This window comes from Doryrhamphus excisus, linkage group LG14 (assembly GCF_037039965.1).
Source record: "Doryrhamphus excisus strain RoL-2023G ecotype Guam linkage group LG14, RoL_Dexc_Guam_v1.1, whole genome shotgun sequence".
NCBI lineage: Eukaryota > Metazoa > Chordata > Actinopteri > Syngnathiformes > Syngnathidae > Doryrhamphus > Doryrhamphus excisus.
In genome coordinates, this window is record NC_136370.1 from 16,009,060 (window position 1) to 16,029,858 (window position 20,799).

General features: G+C 41.8%; 2 protein-coding genes across 3 annotated transcripts; one reads left to right on the top strand and one right to left on the bottom strand.

Moving 5' to 3' along the window:
- Positions 1-3,351: 3,351 nt before the first annotated feature.
- Positions 3,352-8,552, bottom strand: ap5m1 (adaptor related protein complex 5 subunit mu 1). Of its 2 annotated transcripts, XM_058091130.2 has the most exons (8): positions 8,304-8,550; positions 7,512-8,172; positions 7,211-7,438; positions 7,008-7,147; positions 6,458-6,543; positions 6,271-6,383; positions 6,004-6,100; positions 3,352-5,899 (listed from the first exon to the last, which is right to left on the bottom strand). In XM_058091130.2, exons 1-8 carry the CDS (start codon positions 8,369-8,371, stop codon positions 5,823-5,825), a joined length of 1,470 nt encoding a protein of 489 aa, XP_057947113.2. In that variant the 5' UTR covers positions 8,372-8,550; the 3' UTR covers positions 3,352-5,822. The 2 variants fall into 2 exon arrangements, 1 of the variants encoding a protein (XP_057947113.2); XR_013629722.1 differs by lacking the exon at positions 3,352-5,899 and having other exon boundaries at positions 6,271-6,387; positions 8,304-8,552.
- A 9-nt stretch (positions 8,553-8,561) lies between these two features.
- On the top strand, positions 8,562-17,698 carry exoc5 (exocyst complex component 5). The gene is made up of 18 exons (XM_058091129.2): positions 8,562-8,778; positions 9,047-9,141; positions 10,201-10,348; positions 10,760-10,954; positions 12,197-12,261; positions 13,021-13,049; positions 13,146-13,255; positions 13,380-13,424; positions 13,497-13,637; positions 13,711-13,793; positions 13,865-14,074; positions 14,150-14,297; positions 14,404-14,512; positions 14,783-14,903; positions 16,387-16,473; positions 16,549-16,657; positions 16,739-16,954; positions 17,181-17,698. The coding sequence occupies exons 1-18, from the start codon at positions 8,752-8,754 to the stop codon at positions 17,367-17,369; spliced, it is 2,127 nt and encodes a 708-aa protein (XP_057947112.2). The 5' UTR covers positions 8,562-8,751; the 3' UTR covers positions 17,370-17,698.
- Positions 17,699-20,799: the final 3,101 nt, after the last annotated feature.

Sequence of the window (20,799 nt, forward strand, 5' to 3'; positions counted from 1 at the left end):
CCATTACTATATTCTGGCATCATCGGACCGTAATCTATTGAGACAACATTCAGTATCACTCTGAATTTTTATTCCATCAAATCATACCTCATCTTCACCCTGAGAACTTCCTGTGAGTTTTTCCCGGGCCTTTTTATTAAACATCAGTTTTGGGTTCCTGCACTTCATCTCAAAAACAGGTTGACTTTGACTACAAACTTATACAGTGGAACCTTGGTTAGCGTTCGCCCCGGGTAGCATTTTTTTGGTTAATATTATTTCAAATTAGATCATTTCCTTGTTAGCATCCCATTAGCTTTCAAATAAAATAGCAACCGGACCCGGAAGTTACATTTCTCGTCTATGATTTCAATAGAAGTTGATCCTCAAAACACGTTTTTATAGTTAAAGAGTATAGTTTTACATTCATTCATTTTCTACCGCTTATCCTCACGAAGGGTGCTGGAGCCTATCCCAGCCTATCCCTTCGGGCGAGAGGCGGGGTACACCCTGGACTGGTGGCCAGCCAATCACAGGGCACATATAGGCAAACAACCATTCACACTCACATTCATACCTATGGACAATTTGGAGTCGCCAATTAACCTAGCATGTTTTTGGGATGTGTGAGGAACCAGGAGAACATGCAAACCCCACACGGAGAATCGAACCCAAGTCTTCCTGATCTCCTGACTCTGTGTCCTACATGCTAACCACTTAGAAAAACAGCCCATTGCTAATAGTGAATATGTGACATGGGCCAGCAGTACTAATTCTGAAGGCCCTGTGCAGATAACATTGATAAACTAGCTTTTATCTGATTGGATAAAAAAATATGGAACATACATACAATACTGGAAGCAACAAAGCCAATTAGACAGGCTATGAAATGAAGATAATTGACAGTTGGGAATAAATTAATGCACTTTCATTTAACAAATACTTGCTGCCTTTTATTGCGATGAAGTTCCTACTAACAGATTTAGTTCTACAATATTTGGGGGGATTTGGCCTTTTGTGGACATACAACAAGTACAGCTCATGAAAAATGGGAGTAAAATATTTATACATTTGTATAACAATACCGGAAATGCAATAATAATAATAATAAATAAAAATAATAATAAAAATAAAGCGCTTCAGAAATTGTAGAAAGCAGCTTGAATTTTTTTCTACAGTTTCTCCAAGTAATAAATAAATAACACAATGTATATCTGTTTTTAGCCATGTAGGCTCCATGATGAGTGAAGGGGGTGCAGAAACCATCAGGTTCTCTCATGCATTTAGCTCTGAAATGCACATTAACCTGTGGGGAGTGTTGCTACGGAAACATCACCATAATAAGAATGTGTAAAATAAAATCATGGATGGATTATGCCCAGCGGTGCTTGAACAACGCTTTACCTGAATATAAAAATGAGTTTAGTTAGGTCACTAACTAAACCAAGGGGGTCCAAACGTTCTTCAGAGAGGGCCATAATGAAAATAAAAAGAGTTCCACTTTGATATTTTGTGAATCAACACATGTAAACAACACAACACTTTTGTTTTGGCTCACATTTTTCACAAGCTGAACCGAGATCTAAAACGGTTTCTACACAAAAGGCCTATTTCTCTTAAATATTCTCTAAACCAGTGTTTACCATAAACCAGTGAGAATTCATAATCCATTCACAGGTGTGTCATATCAAGATGATGTGCATGATTATTGCACAGGTTTAAAAAAGGCCACTTCATAATGTGCAGTTTAAGTGTATTTGGGGTGGTCTGGATGGGTCCAGAAACCACAGCAATGGCCCTGAGGCTCTTGCCACAGTATGTCTGTGCATTCAAATCACCATCAATGCACGGTGGTAGTGGGGGTCATGGTATGGGCAGCCATGTATGTTATGGATAAGAAACACATGCATTTGTTGATGCCATTTTCATGAGAGTGAGTATGGTTGAAATGCTGTATGAACTTCAGTTTTTGCTCTTTTTTTCCCCATTTTTGCTGTTGTCTTTTCATTTCCCATTCTCCTTGTCATGCTATTAACTTTTCCATTTTTTTTCTTAGCAGAGAAGAAAACTTTCATCAGGAAATGTCCAAAAAGTTTACAACTGGTATGAATTCATGGACGTCCTCCAGTTTTCCACAATGGGACCTACGCAGATAGAGGTATGGACAGGCCGAAGTGCATCTATAGCATGAATTATTAATTTGAGGTTGAGGGGAACATTGAGGAGCTCACAGAAAATAACAAAGATAACCAGGGCGGAAGAAAAGGAGAATATGAGAGCTCCAAGTGAGAGCACTTCTCGTCCCAGCAGATCTGATGAAAGTGCCGTTTCAGTGGAAAGTGGGCTGCTCTACAGCCTCAGTGGGGTTTATTTCCAGTGTACACGGAACAAAAAGGTTTGTGAAGTATAGACTGTATTGTCTAAAAGAGTTCATAGGAGGTATTTTATGCATAGCTGCTTTGATGAAATCTACTTCTGTACCATAATTATTGCAAAATGATTGATACAAGTTGTTAAAATCTACAAAATGAGCCCAAGAAAATATAGTACAGTTAATTGAGTTAATAGGTAAATTATATTTGCATAGTTTCCACTAACTATATATTTTTACAATTGGAATACTTTGTCATTCATTTTTTTATTCTGTAAAGATTTGTGATGGTGAGACATAAAAAAATAACGAAAAGCACTTATTTCTTTACTGGTTTGTCACGACAATAATGTTGTTTTATCAATAAATGTATTTATATAAATGTCAAAGCATTCAGGAGATTATTTGTAATTGATGGGTTTAGGGCGCCCTCTGTAGACGAAAGTAAGATACAGCACAGGATGGAATGAAAGTGTTTTTTGTTTTGGTCTTCATTAGTAACAAAAAATATATTAACTCTATGGACCATATACTGTTTTTAATACAATGTTGTTTAGATCAAAAGGGTCAACTGGTATAAATGATCATTTTCTACAGATCCTATACCGTAACCTAACATTTGGTCCAACGTTGTTGAGGTAAAAAAATATATTTTAAGTTATTAAAACACCCAATAGTCCAACTAAATAATGGTGAAAAAATATGCAATCACGTAGCAAACTCTTAAATCGTCATTATAAATCGGCAACACTTTTTTATGGTAGTAGTACAAACTGACATGACTCATTTGTTAGGAGCCAACAGGTTCGATCTACAATCTACCACTAGGTGTCCCCAGTGTGCTAAAATAGATGACCCCACACATTTAAGTGACATTTATTACAATGCTCCGGTGTACGGTCAAAAGGGTAAATAATTGACTTACTGGGGCTGTCAGAAATAGCAAGTGCCTGGAACTAATTTCATTTATGTTTTAGCATAATTAATGCATGCTCATCATGTCAAACCGCCTCTGTTATGATGGCAGATGAAGAACAGTATAGTACCCAACAAAGTCACAAAGAGTCTGACGCCCTTTACATTTTGTTCCTTACATGAACACATTAAGGGTGGTACAATTCCAACAGCATATCTATATGTATAGTACCTCGAACTCACAAACACGTCTGTATGTGCTAAGAATCGGAACACTTCCGGATTGTCACTCGATATCCGCGAGATGCATTCATGGACACTACGAAAATCACAACGTTTTTATTATGCATGCGAATGTCGTCTACATAAACAGAAAGCCAAACAAAACCAGTAAGTTAATAGTGTTAGCACTTAGTAACGTAACTCCTAACTCTAACTGTGGAAGTACAACTTGCTGCATTTAAAGGGGGGACTGGACTTTTCTCGGCGTATTGATACTTACTGACATACTCATGCTAGTTCTGTCAACAACAGCAGCAAGACAACACCAACATGTCTGTGCTCATTTGGATGGCAGTCCTCAGCTAAAAAAATCTTACGCAAACGAGCATCTTTGGAGAGAAATTTAGAGGTCTGTGTATGACCTGAGGCGAGCAGTCAGAGGTGTTGTGTTCGTATCAATGCGCCAAGGAAAGAAGTTTTGGCAGTTTTAAATAATCAAAATACTGCAAGATAGCAACTATTACATGTTATCATCAGTGTACATGTCAATGCATGATCACAGCATGTATATTAAATGATGCAACCTTGTTAGAGGGTTTCTATAGAGGGCTTCATAGGTGTATCCCAGTGACAACATTGTAAGCTAGCTCATATTAACTAATTTTCTTGTGTTATAATGCATGTAATAATATATATATATACATATAATAAATTTTTTTTCAAGTGCAGTTTCACTTTAAGTGTGCACAGAAATCCCAGAAAATACATTTACAGTACACTCAAACCATGTGAATTCACATGGTGCCTTTGACCGCAACACTTCAGATCATCAAACATTTTAATATAAGTCAATGACAACACAACTTAACTCAAAATTAATATTTTTATTATTACAGGAGAAAAAATCCTAACCAACGTGGCCCTGTGTGAGAAACTGATTTCCCACCCCCACATCCTGTCACTTATCTTTCTGTTCATAAAATAAAGTTAAGAATCATAGTTGCAAATTGAATATTTTTCAGTCCTAATTTAAACACAGAATGTCATGTCTACCGCTGAAGGCAGTGGAGCAGGTACAACATTAAAACAAGCTATTCCTCCAACAAAGCAAATAGACCAGCTTGATGTCAGTGACTGCAGACCTGAGGAGCCAGTCTGGCCTCATATTGAGGACACCGAGGAGCTTCAGTGTCCCAGTTCTTAAAAGAAAACCTTCTCTTTTTCCAGTTGGCTAGCCATAGACACTAGGGCCTTAAAGCCAAATCACGGTGAAGGGTGGGGGGGTGGTGAGGTCTCGGTGCCCACCACTTGGCGTGGACACTCAAAAAGAAGGTGAAGGATGCCGTGTGAGCAATTGGTTCCAATTGACAGAGGATTGGTCATGGTCAGCCTTGTGAGTGGAAATCCACGTGAGAATGTAGCATTTGGACCAGCAAGGGGCACAAGAGGCCAACAGTCAGACAATGGGGGCACTCAGAGGAGTCTGGATGCTGTGTTGATTTAACTCTTCATCGGCTGGTTATCCATCACAGTTATTGCAAATAGGCGCTTGTGATGTTCAAGGGCAAGAAAACAAACCTCACTAGTGATCTCTAATACATTTATATCAAGAAATAATGTATCTATCATGCTATAATAACTATCAGACACTCTAATTGAGTTAGTGCACCTACATAAACTTGAGACGCAACCAGACCTCTGACTCTTTTACCAATTAGCAAGGCCCCGTCGGCTGAATGTGACCGCCTGCCTTAATGTCTCGGAGGGCCACTGGGTCAGCGCTCAATCACAGCCTGGTTGGAGAGGTTGTGTTTGAACGACTTGCTAGTTGACAGGGCGGGGATGGGGTCAAAAGGAGTGGGGGCAGGGGCAAGGACTCCTGCCAGCTCTAAAGAGTTGCCTTTTGTAGCCAAGACAGTATCCGAGGCGGCCAAGCCTTTCAGGGCCTTGCCTGCCCCCCCCCTCCCCTCTCCTCCAGGCCCACAACAGTTGATGACAAGGCCCCAGCTGCTAATTATCCGGCTGATGGAGAGTCACTGAAGTGGGGCTGTCAGAGCAAGGGGTGGCCCTTGTGTCTGCAGTGGGCTAAATGTGAGGGAGGGATTCATAAAGAAAGACCGACATGGGCAGGAAGTAATTCAGCTCAAATACATATATTTCTTCTAGTTAATCAATCCTCGTCGACTTCCCATCAGTCCTTTTCAATCCTCAAAAGCTCCAAATTATGTTGATTGTCACATAAATTGTGTATGCACTGGGCTGTGAGCAGGAAATTACAATTTATATAAAATAGTAAAAGTTTAACACATATACTTATATCCTCTATTAGTCCATCCTACAGCAACATCTGGCATACAGGAGCAGTGCCATTGGAATTCCATATAAAATAGTCTTTAGATTGGAATTCCCGAGCTGCATGAAAGCAAGTGAAAAAATACTTTTAGTTTACAAAAAGTGTAGTTTTCAGCAATTGTTTTCACAAAAAAAAAAAAAAAAAAAAAAGAGTACAAACTTACAAGTCGTAATCTTTGGTTTGGCAGAGGAATAGACCTGCACAGAGTGCTGGTCCACACAGCATCCTGAGAGCGTCATGTCAGGCACTTTGAAATACAACTGAGAATAAAATAACAGGATAATTCATCACACTACAACAATGTATTTTTATGTAATTATAATAAATTATAGACATTTATTATATTTCAGAATAGATTATATTTCAAAATTCCTTACAAAAACTACTACATATGTATAACTACAGAATGACAACTGTAGATGTAACTTACTTTTACATAGGCAGTAAGGTCTGTACAAAGAGGATCAGTCGGTCCTGCTGCCAGCCCTGAAAAGCTGATCCTGCCTTCCATTGTGACTTCACGAGATTTAGGAAACTTTTGCCCTAAATGTTCATGAAGAAAATAAATCTTTTTAACAGCAAACCTTAAACGTGTTCTGTGGATTGCCAACACTTACCCAGGACCCATACAAGAAGGTTCTTCTCCTTGGAAACATCCAGTTGTCCATAGCCCACTTTAACGTCCACAGACCCCATCTGTGGCCTGCACAAGAAAAACAGACACAATGCGAATACAGTATATGAAAACTGTATTTAGATTTAAATCAAGAGGTATTAATCAGTATAGTCTTGATCTAGGGTACAACATTGCTTCAAGATTCTGAACAATTCTGCAATAAATGTGATAATCTTGAGGTTGGGATTGTGATTCTCTGGGACAATTTCATCACACAAGCACACACAATATTGTTCATTATCATCATGTTATTAGACCCATCATTGTCTTGTTGTTTAAGAAACTTTCAATGCCCTTTCTACTCTTCATCACGGGAGGTCAAGGAGGAACAGTTGACTCATTGTGACAAATATAGGCATATTTCTTCAAATTGTTCTTTTTGTAAATACCTGCTCACTGGTAGGCAAGATATTCACTGACCTTGACCTTCACTGAGTAAATAATAATAAGATGTGATGATAAATGAATATAAATGGCATAAGATTGTTTACCTGTTAAAAAAAGGCAGGCGTGCTTCACAATACTCAAAACTATTCTTCACACTTTCATGTAGTTTGAGGGTTACTGACACAAGAAGGTGGTTCTCCTCCTCTTTTAGTTGATATGACCCCAGTATAGGGGGAACGGGGACCTGTGGAAGATTCAGGACTTATTTACCAAAGAAATGTGCTTAAATTAGCTGTGTGTTTGTAACCTGTGATGTGTAGCCACAAAGTCGAAATGGCTCCAAAGGTGGAGAAAAAGGAAACTTGTAAGGTCCTGAGAAAGACGAGCCATCGTCGTTATCAACACTGCATGCTGTTAAGATATTGGAATCCAGTGAGGTGACGCAGGGATGCACCAGGATGTCTTGCAGAGGCGATCCATTAGGTGGTAGCGTGAGGGTCACTGTCACATTTGGGAGCACCCCCTCAACTTCACACTGTTGAAAGTAAGACAAAGTACAGTGAAGGAGACTGACAGCGAATTAAAGGTTGTTTTGCTTAAGATCTTACTTTGCATATCACCGTGCCGTACACATCCCACATGTCCTGTCTACTCGGGTCACCGTATTGCATTGAGCGTACAGTTTCAGTCAGCGCTATGTTGACGACAGCACGCCCTTTGTGGAAGCCCGTTTTCCAAACCGGCTGTTTCTGGTTCCCAGCAGGAGCAGGCACAGAAGATGAAGAAAGTACCCCCAAAGAGGGCACATCTAGTGGCATGCCAAAAGGGCAAACATGCAGGAGCACAGAGGGCAGCACTGCCAGGCGAGAGGCGATCACCTCATTATCAATCTTACCCCCCGAGTCCAGGAGAAAATTCTGTAATCCAGTCAGAAATGTGATGCCCAGTGAGACAGACAGCAGGTTGGTTGAAGGTGGCCTGGGCTCAGCTGGGACATCCACTAGACCCAGGCAGGCTAGAATAAGAGGTCCATGAGTAATGACCAACACTGGCCAGAGCGTTCCCTGGCCAGGACCGTCCACACACAGCTCATAAACAGGTGTCCGCGGGCAGCGACGACAATCATCTCTGAGAAGGACGAATGGCTTATGTGGGTCTGAGAGGCCGAGCTCAGTGAGCAGGAGCCTGAGCACAGTGCTGTCCTCCGGCACAGCTACATACGAGGAGCCTGCTAGTATCTTTGCACGGTGTTCCACTGTCGCAAACCTCCTGTGGGTGAACATTGAACACAAGCAGCTAGAATTAATGAGATGTACTATAAGTACACTCCTACTATCATATGCAACAATATAAAAGGCAGAAATTAAAATAAAGAAAGGTAAATAAAGCTACGTACGAACCTTGAAAACCGTACTGAAGCATTTTCCCCTTTATCTTGAGAAATAATCCACAAAACACGAAAACTCATTTATCTAGTTGGACTGAACGAACGCTACAGAAACACAAACAAGTTTCCAAAAAGTAAAACTCTTATTTCGTCATTTAATCACCGGACTTATATTTTACTGAAAACATCACCGACTGAGCACGGCTGTATTTCCTGTTGCTGTGTCATGTGACAAACAAGCGCCAATCACCTGACAGAGACGCATGCGCACTTGCGAGGATTGGCCTCCGTCTCCACCCTTCTCTAACCATTCAGGAAGCTGGGCTGCTAAACCAGCTAGCTGTCAACAAAGGGCAAAATTGTTGGAAATTAGCAAATCCATGTGGAAGTCGGCGGCAGTGCCGACCTTGCTTTACTCCATCCACGTTGTATTCCGTCACGGCGCCAGCTGATTCTTAAACATGGCGACGACTCCTCAGCTGTTCGAGGTAAAATGATTGCTGCTGTCCTGAGTTGTGTTAGCTCTGAGTAGCTAGGTGGCTAACCACCTTCGCTTCTTAGTAACCTGCATGCACTTTGTGTATCAGTATGTATTAACGAAATTGAAACGAATCAATGCGATGGCTTGGATCAGAACTGTTTATTTGAAAACAATGTCATTAGAAGTAGTTTAATATCGCTGGCATGCTGGTAAAGAAAATATTTTCTGGTTGCTGTGAGATGATCGACGCTATTATTTGTGTTTGTTCAAATTAGGAGCCATTTGATGCAGATGAGTACATTGAAAGATTAGCATGGAGAACACCCGGAGGAGGCTCCAAAGGAGGAGCAGAGGCATTTGACCCCAAACGGTAATGTTTTGTTATTTCTTTTATTACAAAATATTAACTGCTTATCTTTATCTTTCACGAAAGCGAATTATGCCGAATTATACGTTAGTGTACAAGGTTGAAAATGGTCTTCTTAACCCCATTGACAGTAGCCAAAAAATTAAGTCTGCATATTAATTGAACGAGAAAGTAAATAATCGGGTGAATCTCCACTCACAGTGACAGGTTTTCACCGCTGGGGCCGTGTGGGGATTCATTGGAACGCAAATATAAATGCAAATTTCAATATGAAACACTCTTAATACAGTAGTTATCATTCTGACTTGCTTATTTGATGATATGATGCACACAAAGTAAGGGACAACCTGCTGAGACATTCAGGCACATTTTGAGTGTTAGGCGCTAATTGCTAATTTTTAATTTTTATTCACGTACCCCTTATGGCAATTGACGTACCCCACTTTGGGAACCACTGATTTACACTATGACATTGTGTTGCTTACAGTACATTTGGTGAGTAAGTTATTTTCTGTAAGCACAAATGCCACAACACTTAAATTGTACATGTGGTTATCCCTCTTACCTTATTTACTTCCTCCATTAAACTGTTGCTACCACCTCATTGGAAGCTCAGAGACAACGTATATTCCGAGGCCACCACATTTGAGTCACCAACCCGGGAATGAGTGTCGACTGGTAAAGGCTGGGAGATGTCTTTAAGCTGCAGCCATTGCTTAAGGAATTAGTCAGAAGATTATACACTCATCATTTCGGGATGTTTCCTGCTCTGTGAAATATGCTGCTGACTTAGAACATTTGCTCTGCAGCCCTCATGGCACTTGAAAATGCAGCCGACGAAGCTGCTTGAGCTTCTTAAGGCCGGGCTACCCAAGAATTAAGCATCTGACATTATTCTCTAACTAATAACAGCTGTATATCTGTGAGGTCAGTGGGACAAGTTTAACCGTGTAGACTCAATTACTTTTCCAGGGTAACTCTGTGCTTTTTTTTTTTTTAAATGTGGATCATTCCCGTTTGAAGTTCTGTGTCTCAATAACTTTTTTTTCCATGGTTTCGCAGGTTGTTGGAGGAGTTTGAGAACCACATTGAGGAACTGAAGCAGCTGGATGAGAAAATTCAGCGGCGGGTTGAGAAACTGGAACATCAGTGTCACCGTGAGGCTAAGGAGTTTGCACACAAAGTGCAGGACTTGCAGAGGAGTAACCAGGTGTGTTTATTGACCCACTTGGACGTAAGGTTAGGTATCTTGTGGCGATGTTAGACTACCATTACACACAGTGTTTGCTAGTTAATCCTACATGTTTACATGAGTCATATCTGAACAAAATTAAGTTACTGATAAAATGGTACTTACTGTACACAAGATCACCTTCAAGCACTTGTTGCAGGTGGCTGAGTCTGCATGTTTTGAAGTGAAGTACAACCACAATTGTGAGCGTATTAGCCTGAGCAGTTTATCTGCCCAGGTCAAAAACTAGCATCAAATGTACGTACATCCCCTTCATGACACATGAATCCAGAATTTGGTAGCAGGAAGTCACATTTCTAATTATGGTACCGAGAATTGATCCTCTTTATTTCACCACATCACAAATTTTGCTTCCTCCTCTTTTGTCAGGTGGCTTTCCAGCATTTCCAGGAGCTGGATGAGCATATAAGTTATGTGGCAACCAAAGTTTGTCACCTTGGCGACCAGCTGGAAGGAGTGAACACTCCACGACAGCGAGCCGTAGAGGCCCAGCGTCTTATGACCTACTTCAATGAATTCTTGGATGGGGAGCTCCGTAGCGATGTCTTCAATAACCCAGACAAGGTGTGTATGATGCTCCCTCCCTCGGTGTGTTTATATGTTTGTGTGTGAGAGACCATTGAGGAGGAATCCTGCTTTGATGTTGCCTGAGGTGAAACTGAAGAGCATTATGAAGTAAACCACACATAATAACCTGTCAAGTTCATCCCCCCCCAAGTTGCATCCCATAGCTAATTAGGATTAATAAACTGTCATGTGCTGTTTGCTGTTTGTTTGCTGATTGACGAGCATGGATGTCAGTGGGTTCTTGTCAACCCTAATTACATTTACAGTAGGTGTCGTATCGGAGCAAAGATGCGGTACCAGCAAGCACCCACCGCAGCCATTTAGACCACGAATGCACTCAAAGTTACACGGGAGAGTTTGTGGTGGTTTTACATTCCCTCCTCTTGGTAGGACTGCCATGAGTAGATCAGCGAGTGTAGGGTCCATCCCAAGTCCAGATATGGATGCAGAAACATCAGTCTAGATTCCATTTCCTGATCATACCTCCAGATGAGAGAGGGAAAAAGAAAAAGTTTCAAGTGAATAGCTGGAGGGGAATGGCTTTGCTAATCCTCCTGAAAGGGAGGGCTGGCCCGCCAGCGTGGAGACAAGTGCTGCTAAACCCTGACTGCAGGGAGACGGCTACATTACTTACATGGGATTTAGCTAATCTTAGCTGGGGGACAGATACTTAGAAAACCTTCGCTGAGCAGAAAGGCTGGATCCTTCTCACGGGAGCAGAGTAATGATGTTAGCTGAGGCAGGCATCTGCGGGAACAGAGGAGTTGCAGACGGCGGGCCTTTCGCGGTGTCCGGGGCTTTTTACAGTCAGCGTGTATGTCAGGCGGGGCGAGGGAAGGGGGGGTGGTTTCGACAGGGGCCCCCCGTTTTTTTTTTTCCGACAGATATCCCTGGTCGGACAGATTATTGAAGGCGATTTGGAATCCTGCAGGATTACAGGCCATTGAGAAAAGGCATGGCAATAAAGAGCTGGATGTGCTGCTAAGTCAGGACCGCTGGTGCCGATGCCCAGGTGAGCGCTGCCTGTTATCAGCTCGCTGTTCAACACCGAGAGGCGGAGGAGGGCTGTTTTAAGATGATGATCCCCCAAGTGGACACACTGCCGGCGGCCTTCTTGCTTTATTTCTGAAATGTCCACCTCTCATGGTCATGATGGGCTCGCTCTCTCTCTTTCTCTTTCTCTCGCTCTCTCGTTTCTCCCCCACACTGACTTCCTCTCCCTTCTGCTTCCCCCTTCAGATTAAAGAGGCTGCTGATATCATTCAGAAGCTGCATCTCATTGCCCAGGAGCTGCCATTCGACAGGTGAGTCAGGCATCCTGGAGGCAGCTTTAGACAAGGGCACTGTCAAACAAGGGGAAGGTGCTGTATTAAGCATGTAAACTGTTCATCACTGTCTAAGCCGATTGAAGAATTTCACTTATTTAAACTGGAGTTAATTTTTTTTTTTAATGGGGATCTGGACTCTGACTATTACGTACATTCATGGGACACTTCATTAGGAACCAGTGTATTTATTAAAAATGTTAATGCTTAGATGATAATGCTCAGTTTTAATTGACACTGTTAGAGATGTGTGAATTTAATATTTTTATAATTGTTGTATCTTGCCGTGGTGTAGAAGTGGATGGCATGACAGAGCTGTTTCTAACTTTTTGGTTACAGTATTTAGATTTAAAATACATTATTATGATAAACAGTATTTTTTCTAAATTTAAATATTTATTCAATATTAGTGAAATCATTTTTCCCTTTCTTATCTGCTCGACAGTTTGATGACGCGGCTTGATCCTGATATAATCTTAAAATTAGCATCGTAACTCCTCATCTGTTGTCTGCCAACTTGCTCACCCTTATGTGAGCAAGATTTATGTGAGTGACAGGAAGAAAAGCTCTTGCTGTGACTGTTTTCTAGGAGCAGAATGCTGTTTGGGTCAATACAACATTGTTTTTTTTTTTATCCATCTCTTGATTTCAATAAATGATGTGTATGTTTTATATATGCAATGACGTGTGGAATTGATGGTGACTAATCATCTTTGTGTTTAATTTTGTGGTTTCCAGATTTGCAGATGTTAAAGCCAAAATTGCAAGTACGTTGACCACATGCATCACCCCCTACAATAATCTGCACTAAAAGGTTATTTTCTGAGTAGTATTTTTATTTTTTACAATATTGTTGTTTTCAGGTAAGTACCACGACCTGGAGCGACAGTTAATCCAGGAGTTTACTGCTGCCCAGCGCAGGGGCGAGATTGGACGTATGCGGGAGGTGGCAGCAGTTCTCCTACATTTCAAGGTGACTCCCAGATGTTTGTTTTTTGTCAGTTAATCTTTGCTGTAAGCATTTATAGGTAATGGTTTCCATCTGTTGGGTTAAGAGCAATTTCTAAATGAAGTAACACTTGTGCATGTTTCTAAAGGGCTATGCACACTGTGTGGATGTCTACATCAAACAATGTCAGGAAGTAAGTGATGTTTCCTAGGCTTGTTCATCAGTTGGGACAAATATTTACACTAAACTTTCATATTTATTCTAGGGTGCCTACATGAGGAATGATGTGTTTGAGGACACAGCAGTCCTTTGCCAGCGGGTCAACAAACAAGTCGGTGAGGTGTTCAGCAGCCCGGAGACCGTCATGGCTAAACTGATCCAGAATATCTTTGAAAACAAATTACAGGTATCACTCGTGTCTTCAGGTTGTTAAAAGTTTGACTTTCAGTTCTGGATTCAGACTGGCTTTGTATGTGCAGGCCCACGTCAGGGAAAAACTGGATGGCACACGACATTCTGATGTGGAACAATACCTCAAGAACCTCTATGACCTTTACACTCGGTAAGTCGCTGCTCTTCTTATTTCATTTCTTCACCCTCATGTACTGTATACTCAGTCTCCAAATTCTCCAGAACCACTGTGTTGGCCCCCAAGCTGACTGAGTTCAATCTGGGCTCTGACAAGCACACGTTCCTGTCCAAGCTCATAAAGAGCATCTTCTCCTCCTACCTGGAAAGTTACATCGACATGGAGAAGGACTACCTTCACACTCGCGGCGCCATGATTCTGCAGCGCTACTATGACTCCAAGAACCACCAGAAACGGCCACTTGGCACTGGCAGGTCAGACCGCATTGCATGGTTTACTCACTTATTGCCCAACAACTACATATTTATGTTAAAAGTAGTTTTCTATAGTATTCAAGAGCTAAAGGAGAGGATCAGACAACGCACCAACCTACCACTGGGCCCTAGTATTGACACCCATGGAGAGACATTTTTGTCACCAGAGTTGGTGGTCAACCTACTGCAGGAAACACGGCATGCCTTTGAGAGGTGTCACAAGGTGAGCAAACCGTTTGGGAGCAGTGTGTATATACAGAATTACATACACGCTCCTGCTGTTTTCAATGCATTCATTGCATTAATTGTCTTCATTCGTGATGATGCAGCTTTCAGATCCTGCCGACCTGCCCAAGAATGCCTTCTCAATCTTCCTGCTGCTGGTTGAGCATCTGTGTGTGGAGCACATTGACTATGCTTTGGAGATCGGCCTCTCAGGTATAGTCCCTTTTTGCATGTTTGAGAACCAGGACACAGGAAGGTATTATTGGTATTCTAAATGTTATAAGTTCTCCCCTAAAACTGCCATTTGAAGGATCAGTTACTATGTTTTTTTTATTAGTCTTATTGCTCTTATGCTGTATGTTTCACTTTCACCTCTGCAGTTTTAGGGATGAGACTATTTTTGGACTGCAATGAACAGTCCTTTAAGTGCATTGTTTAATCATGTTCTCTCTCTCTCTCCCGCCTGTTCTTGCCTTCACACAGCAATCCCCTCTGCAGATGCCAAGAACGCCAATTTGTACTTCCTGGATGTGGTCCAACAGGCAAACTCTATATTTCACTTGTTTGACAAGCAGTTCAACGACCAGCTTATGCCTCTAATAAGGTTGGTTCAAGGTTAAAGAGTTTATAATATTTAATATACACTCGCTGGCCACAGCATGGCTATATCAAGAAAGGTTTTTGGCTCACTACACAAGAGGGGCAAAATATCATTGTTACCTTTCAATATGGTTCCCAAACCTTTCACAGTTGTGTATCCTTCTAGATATTTGACCGGAAGTGATGTACCCTCGACTCCTGCACACTTAAAGGGGACCTATTTTGACCTATTTATACCTTTTGTATTGAGTTGTGGACTCCTATAGAGCAGCTATACACGATAACAGCACAGAAAGCTTTCTAGATCTTACAGAATCTGCACCTATTCCAGTTGTATTTCTTTGAAATCCGTGCTTCTTGCAAAAATGGTCTGTTTTGGTCTTGTTTTTAATTTATTCCACCCACATCCCGCCTCCAGGCACGCCCACTCTGGTGTGGTTGGTCACGTTCCCAAGTGCTTTAGAGGACTTCCCATGATGTGCCGCTAGCTGCCGAACCCAACTAGGAGTTGTCTGTTTTTAACATACGGCCATATGTGTTGGATCCCGAATCCGGTCCGAAAGTAGAGACTGTACAGTCCTAGGTTTGATGCCTTTTGCTGTGCTTTGGTGTGCAACAGCATGGAAATAATAAGTTCCATGCAACTAATGTTACATGTAAACTTAATAGTTATAAATAATTATGAAAACAAAGGCACTTAATGTAGAGAAATCAATAAGGAAATGAATTCAATTGCTGAGCCAAATGGACATATGAGCACATATAGCAAGAGATTATGCACCAAGCAAAAATGCACAGCAGGACAGAGCTAACATTATTCAACCTCACCTCTGTGCATTTTCGCACAGCATTAACGTTTGTGAAGATGAAAGGAAGAATAGAAAATACACGTCTGTCTGTGCTGTGTCAGAGAAAGACACACACATATGTCTCAATCACATGGCCCACAACTGTGTGGCATACGTGTCCAAGGATCATTGAACAAAGTGGTTACTACACCTGAAGAAGACAAATTATTCGCAAAAGCAAAAAATGTAAATTGGGGGCTTTCTAACAGTACATCCACAAATACAAATGATCTTGAAAAAGATGAAAGACTTTTAATGCTCCACTTCCTCATCAGAATTACTTATTTGCTCATCTAATGTGCACAGAACAATGAACAACTTCATGCTGTCACCATTTTTGTTTGAACTGCACTACCTGTTGTGGCTGTTCACTTGAGCAAAATATGAAAATCTGTGTTCACCACTAATATTGTCATGTTGTTTTTCATTTTGACAAACTGTGACTAAACACTGTTAGCTTTGTGAAGGCAGAATGGTTGATACATTGCTTGTAGTTGGTTGTATTACATTGCACAGGTATACACAATGAAGTGTGCATAATAAAAAGGTTATTAAATAATTGCCGTCTTAAATTACTAAGCACATTAAGGTGTAAATATGACCTCTAAAATGTTGACATTTTGTGATCTATGATTGCAGTTCATCTCCAAAGTTGGCTGAGTGTTTGCACAAGAAGAAAGAAGTAATAGAGCAGATGGAGGTGAAACTGGACACGGGAATAGACAGGTCAGTGTGTGCTGACGCCGGTGGCTTTGAAATGCTGTACGTATGTTCACGTTGGATGTGGTTCTAATGCTGCAGAACGCTAAACTGCATGGTGGGACAAATGAAGCACATCTTGGTAACAGAACAGAAGAAGACTGACTTTAAGCCGGAGGACGAGAACAACGTCATGATACAGTACACTACAGTAAGACACACAATAGAACTAATACATGACTTTGCGTTTTTGCTTTTTTAACAACCTCCTCCGCTTTCCTGTACCGGGCAGGCTTGTGCCAAGGTGTGCGCTTTCGTCAGTCGGCAGGTGGAGCACGTGCGAAAGTCTATGGACGGCAAGAATGTGGACACGGTGCTGACAGAGTTGGGTGTTCGCTTCCATCGCCTCATCCACGAGCACTTGCAGCAGTACAGTTACAGCTCCATGGGAGGCATGCTGGCCATCTGCGACGTGGCTGAATACCGACGATGTGCCAAGGACTTCAGGGTGAGAGGGGGGGCAGAGGTCCAGGGCAAAACATGGCCTTTTGTACAAACTCTCTGCTTCTTCATTCTTTGCAAAGAATAACTACTGACTCTCTACTCGGTCCGGAACTAAGGATTATTTTTTAAGTTGCAATGTTTAGTTGGCCTAAAATCCACATTTTTAAACCCGATTTCTGTCATGTGTTGTGGTCTTGAAGTGTTCTTACCTGTATGTGTTTGTTCCGCAGGTGCCTCTGGTACTGCAGCTTTTTGACACTCTGCACGCTCTCTGTAACCTCCTGGTGGTTGCCCCCGACAACCTGAAGCAGGTGTGTTCAGGCGAACAGCTCACCAATCTGGACCGCAACCTTCTGCACGCCTTCGTCCAGCTTAGAGTGGACTACCGTTCAGCCCGACTGGGCCGTCACTTTAGCTAATGACCGGACCGACACCCACCGAATGCCGTCCGTCCAGTACTGCGGTCCGCTGTCATGCTTCAATGAGTTGATGCACTTTGGAGATTTTAGACTCCTCCGCTTTAGAGGATGCAATAGTCCAGCCCCAATATGCAGACTCTCCTAATGGATGACATCACAAACATGATGGCTTCTTCTCCTTGAATGTGGGATAATGTGCATTTTACCTGCTTTTTTTTTCCTCCATGTTGATTTTTTTTCAAGATATTTAAATGTATATCAACTGTTTTTAAATACTAATTCATCACCCATTCAAAGGATATGACAGTAAAGGGACATTGATTTATCTGCTTATGTACAAAAAACATTATTTTTGATTGTGCCAAATCTATACATTCTCTGGCTGCTCTTTTGCACCGGAATAAACCCTAAAGTTGCTTTAAAGTGAGCACTGTAAAGTCACACACAAAAAAAAAAACCCAGTCGGGACTGAGCCAGCCCAAGAAAGCATGCGATAGAGCTCTGTCTGGATAAGAGAGACACATGACCACCTCACTGACCTTTGACCTATGAGCACAAAGCAAAGGTCAAGATGCCACTGCAGTGAAGTGAGATCCCAACTCTAAACAGGTCTGAGAACTTCACCAGAGATTTTGGGTGGTCTTTTTGTGTGCTCAGATGACTGCTGTGATGGGTCACTGAGTATGTGTCACTGTAATTGCACAGATCAACACTTGCTCAAAGACGTTCCCGCCTGGTTCTGCAGTGTTTCTGGGTCAGGGGAGATTTAAATGTTGACCTCCTCTGATTAAAGAAACACACCAGGGAGGACTGGGCTCAATGGATGTTGCTGTCTTTTTGCACTACAATAGAAGGCAGATGATACCTGCTGACTCCGCAAAGCTGCTCCCGATGTACTGCTGTTTACCTTAATCAGTGACTCATTAAACAAAAAAAAATAAAAAAAATTCATTTTATCTCATCCCTAGCCTCAAGCGGGAGAGCTGTGAAGCCAAAGTCAGCCCGGCGCTTTATTATGTGTGAATGTCACTTTCAAAGTGAGATGAAACAAGTCTCCATTTCTATAGAAGTCATCAAGTATTCATGGGAATTCTTGCCACCAGAGTAAAGTTCTTTCTTCGACTTGGGGAAGTGAGCGCAGCCGGAGGGGATTAGATATCTCTGGCTTGATGAATTGTGTGCAGTAGTCATGGACGGGGGTGAGATAGAGACGCCTGAGAGCTCTGTTCCAGCTCCGGCTGGTTGCCGTTGTGTAGAAGGTACACAGAGCTGAGCGTGTCCAAACAATATAATTAATTAGGCTAATATTAATATTATCAATGCCACCTAAATTGCAACTCTCGCCCCCCCTAATCACAACTGGATAGCTTGTAAAAATTATTTTGTTAGGCCCTGATGCAAACAGAGGGTCTCTTCCAAACATTTGGGAACTATTTGGTTTTGGAGGGCGATTAGCGTGTGCGATGCAGGATGGGGAGGAGGGAAAGATGCCAGGCCAGGGATGATAACCGGTGTGTGGACCAAGCAGGGCAGAGGCGCGTCCTGTCCCCAGGGAAGCCCAGCACGGGGACGCCATAGAAGAGGGGGGAGGGATGTATTTTTTTCAGGGGTGGGTGTTTGAGCAGGTGGAGGGGATTAGTAATAGTGTCAACACTGGAGAGCTGGATAAGACTGTCCTCTGTTACTTGTCAGTTGAAGCAGCTCTCGCATACAGTTTCAAAGATGGCAGCTCATACAAACCGGGGGTGAAGGGACAGAAGGGGGAAACTTGACATTAGTGGAGGTGACCTCTGTTGGTAAAATGGCCAATAAGAAGAAAACCTGCAACATATGCAAGCTTAATTATTCAAGGAAACCTCAGAACACTTGCACCACAACAGTCAAATACGTACATTGCTCCCTTTGTGATTCCTCATGTTATTGTCCTCCACATATTCCCATCACCTGCTTCAATAGTGAAGGTAAACTATATAATGTTACTATAGATAATTTTGATAGCTGCACTGCTTTCAGTATGTGTATGTTTTTTTTTTAGTTTTGTCCAATCAGATTTCAGCTTCTGTGTGTTGCTATGTCAATGTAATCTACCCAGGGCCTTCAGAATCAGGATTAATGGCCCATGTCTATTAGTAAAAAGGCTGAAATCAGATTTAAGAATCGCCTCACAGGGCCAGCTAGCAGGCGTACAGCAACATAAGCATTTTTAAATCCTCTGATTGGTTGATTGGTCTAAAAATGTATACCTAACACTCAGTTACCAGCACACTTGAATTCCTCATCACATAAAAAGTGCAGCTTTTAATTGATTATGTGCCGACATAAAGAAGGTAGACACAGTGTTGTTCATCGTTCTGTGGGAGTTTCTATATTTTATATATGTCAGTGTGATGTATTTTATATTTTTTTCATTTTTTTTTATTTTTTTTAAACATTTTTTAATGTTCTTGTCATATTACTAGAAAAATACTTATTCTGAGCTGTCGTGTAGAGGTTTGAATTTCAATTTTGAACAACAATATGGATTAGCATCATACAGTGACCACTTAAACAATCTAATGAATGCATCTAATTTTACTCCATACGACAAAATATTGGGAACTTGTCAGTATGACAGTGCAATAATAATGTAAACAAAATAATGCAAAATGCAATAATAAACATCCACAAAAGCATCATAATCTTTTGAAAGGAGAAATGTTTGATAAGTCTTCTAAAATTAATCAAAAGCAATGATACTAATGACATGGGTATAATATTAATGACATATTTTCAACTATGTGAGATTCCTTTAAAGTATGACAAAGCGTATTATTATTCATTCAACAGTTGCCTTCATTTGCTTCTGTACATTACGTGTCGACCTGCCTCAACCGCACTCTCCTGCATCGGTCCACTATTTGTGCACCCCCTCCAGCGAGCCCTCCAACATCCCATAAATCCTGGCTTTTTCCACACATTGCCACCCCAACTAGGCCGTCCCTCCCTCAGCCTCCTGGAGCACTGACAATAAAGCATTACAGCAGTCAATCCATGTCAACAACAGCTTTGCTTAATTCCTGCTAAACACGTTTCAACTAAATCTTCACCTAATGATGCATAATGACTGCTCTTTAGCGTGCTGGCGACCCGCATTCATTGACGTGCTTTATTTTGTAAACGAGAACATGACTCAGGTGCTTCTGCAGTAGCCTCCATGGTACCGAGATCTTCTTGTTGATTGCCACATTGCACTCAAGTGTCTGAAAACAGACTTTCTAAAGAAGGTATCTCTTTTCGAGACTGATGCAGACTTAGGGCGCAGTGCCAGACTCTCTGATGTGATGCAGATGATGGCCGGCCCTTGACCTCCTGCCCAAAAGATGTCAGGGCCAGAATGGCACAGGTGCTGCCCCACCTTCACTCTCAGACGACCAGGAGGTGCACTGAGCAG